The 17058-nt window shown below is 41.8% G+C and overlaps 2 protein-coding genes across 2 annotated transcripts in view; both read right to left on the reverse strand.

Moving 5' to 3' along the window:
• The window catches only part of DCBLD2 (discoidin, CUB and LCCL domain containing 2), a 46419-nt gene extending 36669 nt beyond the window's left edge, over positions 1 to 9750 (reverse strand). Inside the window, exon 1 of the mRNA XM_042788450.1 lies at positions 9525 to 9750. Coding sequence (XP_042644384.1) covers positions 9525 to 9642 — 118 coding nt within the window. The 5' untranslated portion in view covers positions 9643 to 9750. The remainder of the gene's footprint in view (positions 1 to 9524) is intronic.
• A 2598-nt stretch (positions 9751 to 12348) lies between these two features.
• The window catches only part of LOC116964757, a 207398-nt gene continuing 202688 nt past the window's right edge, over positions 12349 to 17058 (reverse strand). The window contains exon 5 of the mRNA XM_033005295.2: positions 12349 to 13522. Within this exon, the coding sequence (XP_032861186.1) occupies positions 13396 to 13522 (127 nt within the window). The 3' untranslated portion in view covers positions 12349 to 13395. The remainder of the gene's footprint in view (positions 13523 to 17058) is intronic.

Below are 17058 nucleotides of genomic sequence, written 5' to 3' on the forward strand. Positions count from 1 at the left end.
ATAAAAACTGATCACCACTAGACTTCACACATAAATGCTCAAAAGCATTAAATTTAATGCAACTCTCCTTCCACCCTTGTGATAACGAGACATATTTTGACACCTGTATAAAACAGCATAAAATAGAAATTAACAGATAAGGTGGCTCAGGGCTTCCTGGTTTCACAAAACCCACGGATATGTAGATGAAAAATGAAGTACCAGTGGCTTCTTTCCACCACACGAAACAAGGCAAGATGTTTTTCCTCACATCATCACCATTCTGGAGCAAAGTTAATATGACCAGATACAGCTTTAACTGGCTACAGTTCTGCTAAAGATGGAACAGCTGCCAACCATGAAAACCTTCGTGGACTTGCTGGCAAACATACCTGTACAACATACTCCACATACATGCGAGATCACTGCAGTAAACTATCCTTAAAGAGTCAAATTCTCCTAACTCTCAGAGGTAACAAAGCAAAACCGCACCGTTGTAATTCACCTCCTGTTTCCATTGCTTTCATAATTCACCTTTCCACTCAAGATATTGAGGATCTTTCACCTGCCTCACTCCTGTGGGTATCTCTCTACAACAGACATTTACATGCAAGCCAGTATACAAGTTGCTTGTCTCGCCAAGTCTAATTAATATGCCACATTAGATTCACCTCAATATAAAACTAAAAGTGGAAAAATGGGATGCATAACGAGAACAGTAACAAGACTGCTAAACAGTTCAGTGTTTCTATCCCACTCCCTCAGTATCTAAAGCTGCAACCAGGCACTGAAACGACTACAACTTCTACTCCAAGAAAGAGCAATTAAGAGCCCTGAAAAGATTTCTTCACAATTAAGCAACATTTGAGATCTCAGGACTGCTCAACCTAAGTCTAAGAAAACCACAAATGGATCACTGAATATGAGGCATTTAGGGATGAAAAATAACTCATCTTTTGCAAATGTGGAATAATTTTACAAAATATTTATTTACAAGCTTTGTTTAAATGCCAAACCAAGATCAACAGTATTAGTGTAATATGACTGACAACATCACTCTGGGAAGCTTTTATACCATCATCGTTTTTGAAACCAGGACACACAAGAGTTATCTGCTCACAACCATTTACAGAAGCACACCAAGCTTTTCAAATTCCCTTTTCCACCACTAATAATATTCCGCAAGGATGTATCAAATTATTATTTCCACAGCACTTCAAGTAAAGAGCCAAGAAAATCAGCGAATTGTTTAAAGAAATGGTTCTATCAGAAGAACTGCTGTGGGGGAGAAAAGTTAAAAAAGAGAATCCATATGGCCTTATGCACAATACATCGAATTTCATCAAGACTGATGATCCAGAGATCAGTAGCTGGCAGGATCATTGTTCTGATGGATGCTATTCCAATCCTAGATGACAAAACCTCTTTCTTGAACTAAAAGTAAATTTGGAAAGAACTTCAAAAATTTGGGAGGGATGTTTAGAGGGGGAATTAACAAAGGAAGTTATAAAGTGGAAAGGGGAGTTTTTAATAAAACTTATAGATGATCTGACCACTGATTTTTTTTTTTCCATTTTTCAGTATGTAAATGACGCGTAATCTCTGGAATATGGTTAATTAGGTAGCCTCCTGTGATTTTGCTGGAGCGAGTTCTCACATCATAAAGAATGCAGGAATGTTAAAACATAATACATTTATTTAAAGCTTTTACTGAGCAATTAAAAATGTTAACAAAACCAAAGATATCCACACAGAAAAAAAAAAAAAATGAAAATATCTGATTTTTTTTTTTTTACTACTACAGTTAACAAAACTTATATAATATAATCTCAGCTATGAAAGACAAACTTTGGCGTAAAGAAAGCACTGGAGAGCTATTTCTTAAAAAACAACTCCAAAACATGCACACACACACACACACACACACAATCAACCAAAGGAAAAAACCTCCAGACTTTATAGGTCATTTTACAGAAGATGGATTCACAGTGTTGAACACCAGAAGGGCCCTTTTAAGGATGACTTCTTGTATACCCCAACTACTTAGAGTTGACTAGTCATGATTCTAACCACAGGGAATTTAGGATGTTGCATTAAATTTAACTTTCCAGAAAGTTATCAGACTTGATTTAAAGGTATCTTGAGAGAGAATTTTTAACTATTTCTAAAGCTAACATGCTTTAAACACTTGGTGAGGAAAAACAAACAAACAAACAACCCACCAAACCGTTTCTAAGATATTCTTAAAAAATACACCTACTTTATTTATGGCATATGGGTGAACTCCTCATTATTCAATACTACTATTGCCAAGAATGACACAACTAAGTTCATAAACTTTATTCAGCTTAAACAAAAACATTTACTAATGCAACAGCTATGTATGCTATCGTAACAATGGTGCAGAACTGGAACTTTCCTCATTGTGTTACTCTTCAAAAACAAGATGCATGAAATTTCTATTAATAGGACAGAAATTCATTCGGTTGAAAACCTGAAACTTAGTACTTTCAGTAAGATACTAAGAACAAAGGTTCTTAGGATCAGCAGTCAGAAAACTGTAAGAAAATAATGGCTACCTGAGTCAAAATGCATAACATCTATCATACACAGAGACTATGAAGAGGCCAAAAGATCCTCTTCATGTTAGCACAAACCAAAAGCAAGCACATCTGACAAGCACGTATCTTCAACCTTACTAAAACAACTGCCCATAGCTGCTAAGAATCCTTCCACTTCTAATGGCTCATGCACTTAGTATTACACTTTACTGAACTCATGGAAAATTATTTTTATTCCAGTATTTGCAGAGAAAAAATAATCTAGGCAGAACTGACAACTATAAACATAGAGATTTTGTAAGAATCACCAACAGGAAGCATCCAAACGCCATGAAGTAATGTAAGTGCCTGTGTATTAATTCCAAGATCCAACTGATTGAAATCACTGAGATACCAGGAGCTAAACAGGTATGAACTATCAGTCTTAAATTCATTTTTGAAGAGTTCAGCAACCATAACCTAATGTTATCCTTCCACAGATCTTCACCAAGGGAAACTAAGTAGCATGAAGGGAAACAGCAGAAATGACATGCCCAAAAAGAAACAGCAGGGGTTAAGTGTTTCTTACTCATCCTAGGGTTGGGGTTCATTTTCTTTTTCAGGCACTAGACAAAAGAATTCTTCAAACAAAAGCCATTTTCAAAATTAGTGTTATTCTGCGGTCCAAATGACAAATCTCTATCACATTTTAAAGTACAGTTTTTAATTCAAATAACAAAGTGTTTAAATATAAAGCAACAAGCTCAGATAGGATATGAATAGCACAGCTCAAGCTGTTTGCCGCAAATAATGGAAGGAAAAGCATGAATCTTAGCAAAATCTGATACTTCACAGTCTTACCACATTAATGAACAGCCTTCACAAACAATAACCCACCACTCGCTATAAAAACCAGCACTGAAAATTTTATAGATCCTATTTTAATGTAAGTTGCTCCATGGCCTTTTACATTAACATTACTACTGCTCTCCTTCCCCACCCCCCCCAACCTCAGTTTAGTAACAAACCCATAGTCTATCCTTAGACAATGGTTTCAACTATGCCACTATTTTTCAAAAAGTATTTGATTCAAGAAATTAATCTAAAAGCAATTCTTAATTAGAAAATGCAGGAGCAGAGGGAAATCGTTTGACTACAAAACAAATTCCAGGTTATCCTAACTGCTTCCTCAAAGCACAGGGTGCAGCTACAAAAGTGGGGTGACACACAATAGCTTATTTAACAACCATTCAAAATATGGATAAAATAACCAATATAGAAACATTTGCCAATATGTTGAGCAGCAACTCCAACAAGGATTGCATCTGTACTGATGATTACCTGAGCTATCAAAGCTGATGCATTCAAGGCAGCACTTAACTAGCTGATGACTGAAACTATACAGAACAGCAGTGATCACATTAGAAACCTAATGCATAATTTTCCAGAGTATAAAGCAAGTGGCAGAATTGCAGGAAAGGAGATGGATTATTTTTCTCTTATGTGAATATGATAAGAAAACCTCCCCCCAGATCTTGAAAGCTAAACATCTCCATTCAGTAGCAGGAAAATAATTTTCCTAACAACCGCACTAATATGCTAAAAGGCCACTGGCTTGACATGCACACAGTAACAGCATACAGGCTTTTTAAAGAATATTTACATTACTTTTTCAACACTAGTTCAGATACTTGATTTTCATAGACATGTATACACACACATAGAGATATATACAAAACCAACGTGCATTATACTGTTTAAATCCGAAACAAAACACAATATATTCTGAGATCAAGTATGAGAACTCTAAGAGTGTTTACACAAAATGGCGATTCCTGCTTTCTTCAGAGGAGCGGACTAGGCTAGCACAACCTCAGCAGGCTCTGAAGAGAATCAGCACTGCAAGGCAACCTCCCAGAAAGGATGGTTCTGCAGAACACATGTATGTACCTTCTGCCCACCAGACCCACTTAACCACTTCAAATAAGGCTCAGTAATAACTTTGATGACATTCTTGTTTTCAAAAGCAAAAAACGTCCACCATTTTTAGGTCTATCCTTCCAACCCCAGCTCACTTCCCGCCAGGAACAGCACTCTTCCACACAATCCTCTAAAGCACTGCTCCTCCTCCTCCTCACTACCTCTGTCTTCGAGGCTCAACGCTGGGAAGTGAAAAAGAGCATCAGAGAGCCTGGCAGAACTTTAAGCCCCGGTCTTGAAAAATTCTTCTGCATTTGTCAGCACAAGGATGAAGGGGATTTGCCTCAGCACTCCTGCCTGCACAGTACCAATCCCTGAATCCTCAAGAGCTGTATTCTGCACAACTGCATCTTCAAAACACTCTACATTCTTAAGTAAAACTGTCCTATTAGCAAAACCAAGTATTTCATTAGACCACTGCCCTCCCTATCATAAAACACTTATTCTAATGCTAATTTGAGGGATAATAAATCACTCACCCAAAGAGCTGGGGATCTTCTTAATCAGAATGATTCCTTATGGGTTTGGCTGCAACTCTCCCTCCCAGATGAGCCCCGCCATGGACAATGGATACAAAGGGCTATCAGACACCACCCAATCTGATTTAGCAGGAGCAGAAAATGGCACTTGTATGAAGGGTAACACATGACAACTGCTCATATGGCAGAAGGTTTTGTGGTAGTGTTTTATATTCACATGCCAGGAGCAGGAAAGAGACACCTGCAGTGGGCTACCTTGGTGACTGGAACCATTATCAGTACCCTGTTCCAGAAGGAAATCATCTCTTCCAGGACATCTAGGGAGAAGCTACAACCTCTCTGCCCCCCACTTGCCCAGCTGATGGATATACAGCTAGAGCCACCTTCTCTTCGTGTGCTTCCTTCTCCCCAAATCAAGCCACCTCTCTTCCAAATCTATAGTTGGGAAGACATTGTTAGATCCTTTCAGGCTTGAGGATCACAACTGGAAGCTTATCTTAGCGACCAAATGGGACAAGCAATTATTTCCAAGTCTGAAACAAAGTTCAAGGAAACAAATCACAAAATCACACAGCTAGTTCTAGTCTTCCCACATGTCCCAGGAACTTCTGAACTCAGCATACTGCAAGCAAAATGCAGCGCTTCAGTGACAAGGGCACCGAGACACCCCTGTACAGTAAGGAGCTAGCAAGTCACAACAGATGCTAGTTGTTGCAGCCACCAACACCTGAATGACCATGAGCTACTTCAGGTCCTACAGAGAGGCAGAGGCTACACTGATGCCATCAGCACGTGCCTAGTTCTGGACCGGACACAGGTAAAACTGTCGTTGTCTGCTGCCTTGCTGGATGGACCAGCAGAGGTGAGAGCAGGAGCACTGCGGAGAGAAGAGGAGGGAGTGCAGAGGCACTGAAGAGGAACACAGAACACACAGAGGACCCAGGAATACTGCAGCTCAATCACAAAACACATGGCCGTGGAAAGCCATTTCATTAGGCCCAACGTACACAGGGCCATTAATTCTTTCCACTTAGCTTTTCAGCTCAGGGCAACTCAGCACCATACATTGAAAAATTCTTGTTCTCTGCTACACTGAAGCAAATATTTTTAAGCTACAGTGATGAATCACTTTCTTGTACTTTCTTCAACGAGGTTTGAGTATATAACAACATCCTTATGGGTTGGTATTTGTTTAGAACAAAATGTGGGAATTACATTCAAATACAAGCATCCAGAGTTCATTTTTTTAAGTAAAAGGTTGCAAACAAATCTGTTTCAAATCACTTGGGAATCAACTTCAGAATCTAAAGTTTATTTTTAACTTAAGGCTTTATTTATATAAGTTTTATATGCAAATCAGTATCCACTAGGAATCTCAACAGATAGCTACCAAACTACATGTGCGATAACAAAGTTCTTGATCCACAGACTCTACAATCTTCATACCTTCAGAATAATTGAGACATTACTCAACTTCTTTGATGAAAGCTAAGCAACCATTTCACTCGTAGCTGTGTTTTTCAAAATCCCAAAAAAGGTTAAACTTAACTAACGAGCAGGCCATACTGAATTTATGTCAATAGCTGAACATCTGTTAAGAGCACTGTTTCTCAAAATGCAACCCACTAAGAGCAGGAAGCTTATATGGTGCTGGCTTGCTTTCATTCACACCTGCTTAATTACATGAAAAACAAATAAAACACTTTAAGTATTTTTCAAATATCAATTTCCTTGCAACCAGGAGCCAGAGTCACTACAGAATTGTTTCAGAATCACAAAAGCTGACTTGCACAGCCATCGGCCGGACAGTCCCCGATGCAAGAGACTATGCAAGGCAGCACGGGTTACTTTTCTGTTGAGTTTTTTTCAGTGTTTCTGAAGTCGTTCAACCTCATACGAAATGCTTAGGCTTTACAAGACAGTGAGATGTTCAGGTTCAAGACATTGACCAGTGAATGCTGAATTACATACATGGAAAGATTTTCAATATGACAGATTGAAAAAAATCCCACTCGAATTCTGCAAGATAATACAGTGGGCTATCTAGTGAAAAGCATATTCACCCCAACAGTACCTGTACTTTTTCACTCCTCAGTTTGCAGCTATCTGGAAGGTGGGAGGAGGAGAACATTTGACTCAATATTCAAAACAAGTTTCACATTGACCAAACTATATTGTTATTTTTAAATCAGTTCACACTAGGGAGGTGCTCTACAGAAAGGCACATGCTAAATGAAAGCACTCTGTCTTCAGCACAAGATTTAAATACCACATACTATGTGAGGCTTAGAGTTGCTGAACAGTGGAAAAGAAAATTAATAGTTGCTTATTAACAGCGGATCAGCCTCCCTAATGTAAAGAATGAGGCTAGGTTCCTGCATAGTATCGCTTACTGTTATAAAAGAGTTTAAAAGCAACATTAACTGTGGAATTTCCTAAGCCTTGGGTACTTTCACTGGTAATCAACATATTCTCTTAGAAGCCTGTGCATATATTTAATACACTAATGTAGTAACAGCTTTGTGCAGACCCTTCATGAGCAAGACAGCCGTTTCATTTCTGTATGGAACTCCTTAACCAAATCAGAACTATGCCAGCATTTAAAGATACAGGATATGGGCTCCCCAACCCTCTCTGGAATAAGATAAATGAAAATATTTTGGCAAGGAAACAGTCCCTCACAAGCAGAACTTTTCTTAGAAGCTCCAACAGTTTCTCATACTGAAGAGCATTATATTCAACAACACTAGAGACCTTAACCTTAAAACAAACTCTGCTTTTTGTTAGCAAATAAAATGAAGCTTGTCAGTAAAGAGGTTCCCCTTCTGCTCAAGAACAAGACTTCTGTGCAAATGTTAAGCGTTAACTAGAGGGACACTGTAAATTGAAATTCTGGGTAGATGCTCTTCAGCAGTTTCTCAGAGTACAGAAAGATAAAGTGAACAGCACACCTAAAAGCCTGTTGTCCACGTGGTCCCACTTCTTGCTGCATGGTCCCACTCCCTCCAGCACACCTCTGACCTCTCACTGAGACAATTTGACTTAATAATCTGGAGGAAAATGATGACTCTTCCCTTCCCTTTCCCTCCCCTCCCCGCCCAGCTATTTCATTTTTCTGCTAGAATAACAAACTCAGTCTGCTCACCAAAAGGTCAGACAAGTGTCAGGTCAGCACAAGTATTTGGAGTGCGATGCTCCTACTGCATGAACTAACACCTTGCTGCTGCCTGACTCACCAAGCAGCAGCCTTCAGAAGACTGGATGTTAAAATTGCCCAATTGCCTCCCAAAACCAAATGGGTCTTCTCCTCCTCCCTTATAAATTAAAACAAAACAAAACCAGGTATGCCAAATTCTTACTGGCATTAGCTTTGTACGTGAATAGGAATATACTTAAAATTAAATGCAATTAGCCGGAAATAAGATGAAAATATAAGTCAACATGACTAGCTTGCTCTATAGACACATCTCTGACCTTTTTCCATTCAAAAAATTAATTAACACGTATGCTTAACAGTACAGTGCATGTATTTCCGATTCCCTTTGTGCATTTAAATGCAGCATTTGTGACATTCAAATGTATTTCCATCTCTCTTTGAAACGTACAGAAAGTTATGTGGAAAGAGCTGAGTTTCCAAACTGAAGCAAGACCAGTGCAAGCAAGCGGAATTGAAACTATTAAAATTTCTCTTTTAAACCCCTGTATCCACAGAAGTGAAAGGTTCGAGATGCTGTCAAAACATTCACTCCCACCACATTCTACCGAGCATATGATCAAAGCGACAGTTACTGTGGCACCCTCTGACCTTCTGCCATGAAGTGACCAAACTGTGCCTCGCAATTTTCAAGTGCGAAAGCCTAATCAGTAATTCCACCCGAGGAGGAGAAACCTCGCCGCTTTCTCTAAACAAAACAAACCGAAGAACCCCGTCTATCCCACATTCCGGACTCTCACCCCTATATAGGTTTCAACATACTCTCGGGCGCGTGGAAGTTTATTTTCACAGCAAGCAGAATCCCCATCACCCCCTCCTGGCTCCCACCACCACCTCACACCGAGCCTGCGGAGGAAAAACCCAGGAGGGGTCACCCGCGGCTCGGGCTGCCTCCCCCCGAAAAGGGACGGCGTTTAAGACGCCAAACCCCACCGCACCCTCGGCCCCCGGACGGCCCCTGTGCCCCCAGGCTAGCCCCGCGGCCCCCCCGTCTCCCCGTCCCCGTCCCGCCCGGGTGAGGGAAGCCCTCCCGCCCCCAGCTCCCCCCGGCCAACCTCCCCGCACTTGGGGGGCGTGGGGGCTGCCTGAGGGAACCCCCCACGCCCCCCGACGGGGCGGGCACCCCACATCGCGGGGGGGGGGGGGGTGGGGGAGGAAGAAAAGAGGGTTTCCAAGAAGGGGGCTCCTCTCTTACCCTTTGTTGGGCAGGGAGGGGGCAGGCTCGGGGTGTGGGGCCACACGCCGGTGGGGAGGGGGAGAGCCGAGGTGGCGGCTCCCGCTCCCCGCAGCAGAGCCCCGGACGGTTGGTTTCCCTCGCCCGCCCGCACCCACCTTTCTGCGCCCCGGTGCCCCACGGCAGCGGCAGCAGGAGGAGGAGGAGGAGGCTGAGGCGGAACGGAGAGGCCGCCTGCCGGGTCCCCGCGGGGAGCGGCCGCCCCGGGCTCACCATGCCCCGCGGCGTGGGCAGCGCGGCCGACACTCCGAGGGCATCGCGGGCTGCGGGGCGGCCGGGCCGGGCCGGGCCGCGTCTCTGCCCCACCGCGGCCGCCAGCCAGCCCGCGCGCGCCGCCCAACCGCCCCCCCGCCCAACCGCTTCCGGGTGCGCGGCGCGGCCCCCGCCGGCCCCGGGGCTGCCCCGCTTCCTGCCGCCCCCCGAAACCACCCGCCCCCCGCCACCGCCTCCTCCTCCGCCTCCTCCGCCTCCTCCTCCTCCTCCTCCTCGGGCGGCCCCCGCGGAGCCTGGCGCCCCCCCCCGCCTTCCCCGTCCCCCCAACCGCGCCCTGGGCGCTGCCGGGGGGGGGGGGGGGGGGGGGGGGGGGGGGGGGGCGGCCTGTTCGGGGTTGAACGGCCCCGAAACGGAGCCCCGGGGAGGCGAGCACCGACCTGCCTCTTGGCTCCGCCTCAGTCCTCCGGGGCGAGTTGGCCAAGAGCGTCTCGCTTTTTTGTCCAAGCAGGGATTAAGCGAGGCAAAATTGTCTGAGGAAAAAAAAAAACAAAACAAACAAACAAAAACAAAAAACAAGCAAACAAACAAAAACCAAACAAAACAAAAACAAACCCCCAAACCTCCCTGGAAGCACGAGTAGTGCTGCTGCTAACAGGAGAGGATGAACTGGTCCCGTGGGTCTCCACACAGAAACACCGATTCGGCTCTAGAAAAGCAAGGGACTAACAATGAAGTCCCGAGGCGTCGCAATTCTAGTTATTGGCACCTAGCTTTTGGACGTTAACCGTGTGTAGCTGGAGAGGCTTGCTTTTGGAGGCTAAATTCCACCCATGGGGGATAAATACTTTTTTTTTTTTTTTAAAAAAAAGTAACTTTCAAGTTTTGAAATCACAACGAGAAGGCAAAATAGCACATTTGGAGAGACTTAGGGGAGCTGTTCCTATACAAAATGAGTTCCCTGCAGTTGTCAAAGCATATTTTGCAGGGAAGAGCACCCTAAGCACTGGTAGGATCAAAGAATCACCTTTGTAGTATCATCATCATGGAACAGAGCACCTCGTTTTGTGTCTTTCAGTGGGAAAGGAAAGGAATGTATTGTTCTGATGGCAGTGAAACTTCCTCATGTCCGCACGCCCACAGCCACAGTCCCAGTCCTGCCTACTCCCAGCAAGGGTGGAGGGACAACGGGAAGGGTGGGAGCAGCCCCCACAAGGACATCATTTCATGTTTCTTTCCGCTTCAGAATCTAAACCTTCTCAGCCCTCTGCTGACCCCGCTCACTCTCACCGCGAGGCAGAGGGGATTTGGGACTCCCCAGCTTCCAGAGACTGGCCTCTCTGCCAGTGGTTCATCCCTTCTGCTGTGGAAGGGCTGTTGCAAGTCAACTCCATGTCCTGGTGGTCACCAGCTCCAGTGGCTCCACTGTAAAAAGTGTCTTAATGAAGAAATTACAGTTACTGCTTTCCTGGCCAGTGGTGTCCAGCGCTGACCACACCAAAATGACAGGAAGAGCATCTCAGGAGTCAGTCTCACCCAGTCCACGATTGCTTGAAGAACTATTTAGATGATGTATACTGATTGTTTCATCATTACTGTTCCCTGCTAAGATGCTGAAAACTGAACTACATTCAAGTCCATGCCCAGGACTTACTAAGGCTTTTTTCACCAAGAAACATGCAGAGCGTTCTCTCTCCTTCCTTGAGCATATCAACCATACCACTTGTGCCAAATTGTGGAATAATCTAGAATAATTTCATTTACAAAAATAACAAAGCAAAATTTTTATGCACGTTCTGTACTTGTTTGGCCCACATTTGTGTCAGAGCAGCCAGGAGGTGGCTTCTCATATATTTAGGGAATGTTAAACATGAGGATTTTAGTACATTTCCTATTTTTCTCCTTTTGAAACCTTTCTAGCAACACACAAAGAGACCCCACTGAGATCAAAGTCAGTGGAAGGATATCTCAGATGAGGCTGTTTTAAGTCAGCTTGTAAGATGTAGTAGTCACCAAGACATCCTGCAATGGGTAATGGAAGATGAATCAAAAGTAATTTATATGCGTTCCTTTGTCTTCCATTCACCAGACACAGAAGTTCATGCCACAGGTCATGTGAAGCAGTTATATCACTACAATAACATCCTTTCTGTACTACAGAGAGCACGTTCCTAGGATCACTAATCATTAGTGGTATTTGTTGTGTACTGGAAAAATTGTTCCTTGAATAATTTGTGGCTTAGTACTGCCATGCATTAACAGCAGCATCTGAGCAGCCTACACATAAATCAATAACAGTCTCTAGTGGACCTGACAGAGGTTTCTTCCTGTGTTATTTTCTGTTGTGAAGGCTGTGTGGGGTGTTCTGTTAGCTTGATTTGACTGTTCAAAAGGTTTTCATGTAAAAAGGGTATCTGGATCTCTAAGAGGGTTGATTTCTAAAAGGGGTGTGAAAACTTGCAGAATTCCTAAAAGCAGCCAAAGGCCGAATTTGCTTAATCTATCTTGGAAGTTTGTCCCGAAGCCACATTCCCTGACCACAAATGGTTTACGTGGAGCCCTAAGTTACATATTTTGCAAAGGGAACACCATCCTGACCGAAGTTGTGTCAAACTATGAAAGGTTATACACCCTAAAAGCCTTAAAGATATATGGAATCTACAGAGCCAGAGAATTAGGAAAATGGTTCCACTAGCAATGCAACTGTTTAGATGACTTGTCTTAATACATGCTTTTTATGTAACAAAAGGAATCTGAAGAATTAGATAAATCCAGGTGGTCTCAGTGGCTTTCAGAATCTTCCTTCTAAGATTTCAGCACAAAATTAGTTTAAATAGACCAGCAGCAGAGTACTGCATATTTCAGTTCATGAGAGTTCCCAGGCAGCTCCTCTGGGGGAAACAGAACTGCATAATAAAGACTCCACTTTAGTTTGTGACAGACCTGTCCCTGTCATCAAATCAAAACAGGTACAGAATTAAAATGTTGTGGGAAGCAAACACAAATATAATACCACACAATACCAATATCATAAGGCAAATTGTCAGTACATCGTAAGAAACCAGCACAAATATTTTTTTTCAAGATGGTAAGACAGAAGATCAAACCAACTTCTTACTGCTGATAGAAGAATGCTCAGCCAACTAAGCATTTCTGTAATGTTTCCTTCCCATTGTGAGTAACTTCTAGAGGTAAATGAAACTATCATCTCCATCTGGTTCTCTGATTTCCCTTGAGAGGCTTCTGATGTACAGGGTTTCTTTCCCACTGTGTCTCTCTAGCTTTTACATTCTTTTATTGTATTTCAAAAGCTGAATTCAGCTGGAGGGCAGGGCTGCTATTCAGCGGGAGCTCCACAGTCTCGAGAGTCAGGCTGATGCAAAGTTTCTGGAGTCCAGCAAGAGCAATTGCGAGGCCTTGCATCTGGGAAGGAGTATCCCCATGTGACAGTACAGGCTGGGGGCTGTTTGGAAGCAACGCTGCAGAAAAGGACCTGGGTGTTCTAGTGAACAATTTGAATATGAGTCAGCAGTGTGTCCTCGCAGAAAAGGCAGTCAACAGTGTCTTGAGCTGTATTAACAAGAGGGCCAGGGAAGTGTTCTTTCATAAGATTTCATATGAGTACTGTGTCCAGTTTTGGGCTCCCTCCAGTACAAGAACAATATTGACATACAGGAGAGAGTCAACCAGAAGTCCTTCAAAACGGTCAGGAGATGCAGAACATGATGCGCATGAAGAAGCTGGGAGAGCTGGATATCTTCAGCTTGGAGAAGAGGATGCTAAGGGGACACCTTGTTGCTGCCTACAAATACCTGACTGCAGGACAGGACTGGAAGATGGAACTAGCCTCGTGTTGGAAGTGCACGGTGATGGCACAGGTTGCAACCTGGTAAATTCCATAATCCAGAAAAAAGGAGAAAAAAATACCATGAGGGTGGTCAAACACTGGAACAGGTTGCTCAGAGAAGTTGCAGAATCTCCATCTTTGGAGATGTTCAGGACTGTCCTGGATGTGGCTCTGATCAACGTGCTCTGATTGGACCTGCTTTGAGGTCTCTTCCAACCTGAATTATGACAATTCTAAGACAGCAGATAGTGTACTATGGAGGAGAGTCCTGCAGTGACACTGAATGTTCTACATGAGCAAAACTGATTTTTGGCTTTCTAGTTTCTGTAGTTACTTACCCGTGTCTCTAACTGAAATAAGAATTTATTCTGAAGAGGTTAGTTCTTCTGAACTTGAAGAAAAGGAATAATGCATTTAAAGCAGACAAATCATTGACTTCCTTCATAATATTAACACGTCAGATCTTTGCTAGCACCTCCATCTTCTTATCCCTTAAATCTTTAAATCTCACATATGCACTAGATTTTTTTCTGTGACTGTAAATACAAAGGCTTACCCACCCAGCTAATACAATGTGCATCTAAAGACCGTATGTCTCCTTTCTGATGTCAGCAGACACCTGAAAGTTGTTACTAGCACTGTTCCCAGATAATCACTTGTGAGCAAGTCTAGATCTATACTCAGGTTCACAGTTTCTTTCTGCTATCCACTGAAATATTATATCGCTTTACCTTTTTTTCCAGAAATCAAATTCCACTGCTTATGGTGGAATTCCAGCCAGAAGGATTATGCTATCTGCTTAATGAGCATATTCTTAGAGTTTTTTACATTACAGCTACAGTAGCAGTATAATCAAAGTTGGCTGATAAATTTAGAGGTCTTAATGCCAGAAAAACGGGAGACAGATGCCTCACTTATGCACATTAACTTTGTGGAAGTGCTTTCTAGAAAGTCCAGTATGTAGGTTAGATCTTGCAATCTGCTGAGATGTCACACTTAAGCATGCAAATAATTTTAAGCATATAATACTCAAAAGTAAACTAAATTGCAGAATTTTCTTTAGCCAAAATGTTTTCTATCTTTTACAGGAGTTTAACAAGAGTAAAGTTCACTCCAGTGAGGGACCTGAATAAGGTCTTCTGCCCTATTTTAGTCCCTCCTAGTATTCTTGTAAAGCTGTGCTGGATTAAACACTCCTGGACACAGTGAACCATCCAGCAGATATACTGAAAATGCGAACTTCTGTACCACAATACGGGGCTATTTTGGTGCCACTCTGAAAAGATCATTTAATGTTAAAGGAAATCTTTGACTTCTGTGTTGATTAGGTAAGTAGCCCTTTTACCTGAGAGTGGATAGATCCAGTGTCCTGCCTCTGAATAACTGGATCCAGCTCAGCAGGTGGGTTTGACATATGCCATGGAAAAAAACATGCCATCTCTAAAACTGTCCAGGCTTCATAGTTTATAAAGGAATTATTAATTGAAACACGGCTTTATAATTTAACAGCTACAACACCGGAACAAAAGCCCACCCATTTCTTATTAATTGTTAAAGTATTTGAAGTAAAACAGGAACTGTTATTGAAAATGTTATTGTTCTCCTTTGCCATAATTCTGCTTTTTTGAAAACACATTTTAATAACTGGTTTCATAGTATTTTAAAACCCATGAAAAATTTTGAGTAATTTAAGCTATCATGAGTTCTACATCTCTGTAACTTCAGGAAACATCTCTGGCACTTCAGGAGTTTACATGATATTTCAAATGTTATTTTATTAACTGTTGTTATTACTAACCTACAGCCAAGCCGAATGGTTGGTGCCTGATCTTCCAAACACTTCCAGAATCCTGCAGTATGCTCTGTGGCATTAGCTAAATGTGTGGTACTAAAAAAGGCTGCAGGACCTAGGCCTTAGGATCTAGCTTTTGTTGCTCTTGGCTACTCATTTTCATCTCATTTGGTATTTGTAAAATCCTGCTTCTCCTCTCTTTGTTTTCATTTTTAATTTGTTCCCATTTTAATTGCCTATTATGATGAATTTTTTTAAGAATAACAACAAAGTCCCAGTTGCAGAATGGATTCTATTTCATCCTTTCAGGAAGGAAAATGGGTATTGATTGTATAGTATTCACCTCAATGGATGTAATTAATCTCATCCTCAGAAACACATTTACAAAACCACCACAATATATGTACCTAACATTAATTTTTAATTCACTTCAGATAGGAGCCTCATCATTGTACATAAAGCACATTTATTTGACACTCTAGAGTTACTTGGTTGCGGATTGATTTGTGTTTTTAAAAGAGAATAAACACTTAACATTTAGTTGCAGGTTATTTTGGTAAGAAACAACTGCTAATTTTACTGTGCCTAAAGTCATTATCAGGGAAAATGGTAGCATAAATTCCAAGAACAATTTTATTTTATGTTTTTACTGCATTGTATATGTGAACCAATTCAGGTATGCTGGGGAAAAAAACCCTGTTTTTTTCTTATTTAAACAGAGTAACAGAGAACAAAAATATTAGGAAGAATCTCATACTGTCTCCTACCCTTGAATGAGTTCATGTTTATTGGATGAATGCCCAGTACTACTAAGGTTCTTCAAGAAAAACAGTTAGAAGAACATTAAAGACGAATTGTGTCTTGTAACTATGGGTTTGTTACTCTGAAATAAAAGCAGTATTTTGAAGTACTGAGCAGTCTAAATTCCCTGGATGCAGTGAATCCTACGGCTCAGTGAAATCTGAAGGAGGAGACTATGATTACTATAGGATTAATTGAGCACATAAGCATGGGAAGGATTTTAGTCATGGATTTAGCATCTGTGGGAGTGAAGACCATACTTAAACTTAAGTCTGTAGATATTTTGCTGAATCAGGAACCATGAGTCTGCTGCTTCAATTATTTCCATACATTTAATTGCTATTTTAAAGTTAATGTATTGTCCTCCACATTCTTTTAAATGATTTACATTTTTGTCAGGACTTCAAGTTTCCCTTTTTTAGCTTTGCTTCTTCTATGCAAACCCCAGGTTGAAACAATCTGTCATGACCTGTGCACCTCCTCCAGATTCTGTATCCTGCCTATATTGTTCTTGTCCTCTTCTCTGCCTGCATCCTTACTCATTCTTGACTCTGAATTACTTTAGTCACTGTATCAGGTTGAATCATAATTTGATTTTACACTGATTCCTGCTTCCAATCTCATTGACCAATGGTAACTAGAAAAATTTTAGATGTCTGGCTCCTCAAACGATGCAGATTTTTACTGATATATTTACATTCTTGAGGAGAACAGATCACATCTATAAAATTAGGAAAATAAACAGGAGCACGCTTTCTTTCACCCTTATGAAGGTGAAAGAGAGGAGTTAAGTGTCAAATGTTTCAGGCCTTCACATCCAACCTAAAGAAAATACTATGTCAAAATACTATTCATCAATGTCAAAGAACAACATAATGTTTAGTTGTAATATATTTGTGCCTAATGCTATCTACAGGGGAGTCTCAGATGTAAACAGAAACTTGAGGTGAGACTAAAATTCTACAGTCTGGGTCCTGTGAAG

The sequence above is a fragment of the Tyto alba genome, unplaced genomic scaffold (assembly GCF_018691265.1).
Source record: "Tyto alba isolate M040663 unplaced genomic scaffold, T.alba_DEE_v4.0 Super-Scaffold_14, whole genome shotgun sequence".
NCBI lineage: Eukaryota > Metazoa > Chordata > Aves > Strigiformes > Tytonidae > Tyto > Tyto alba.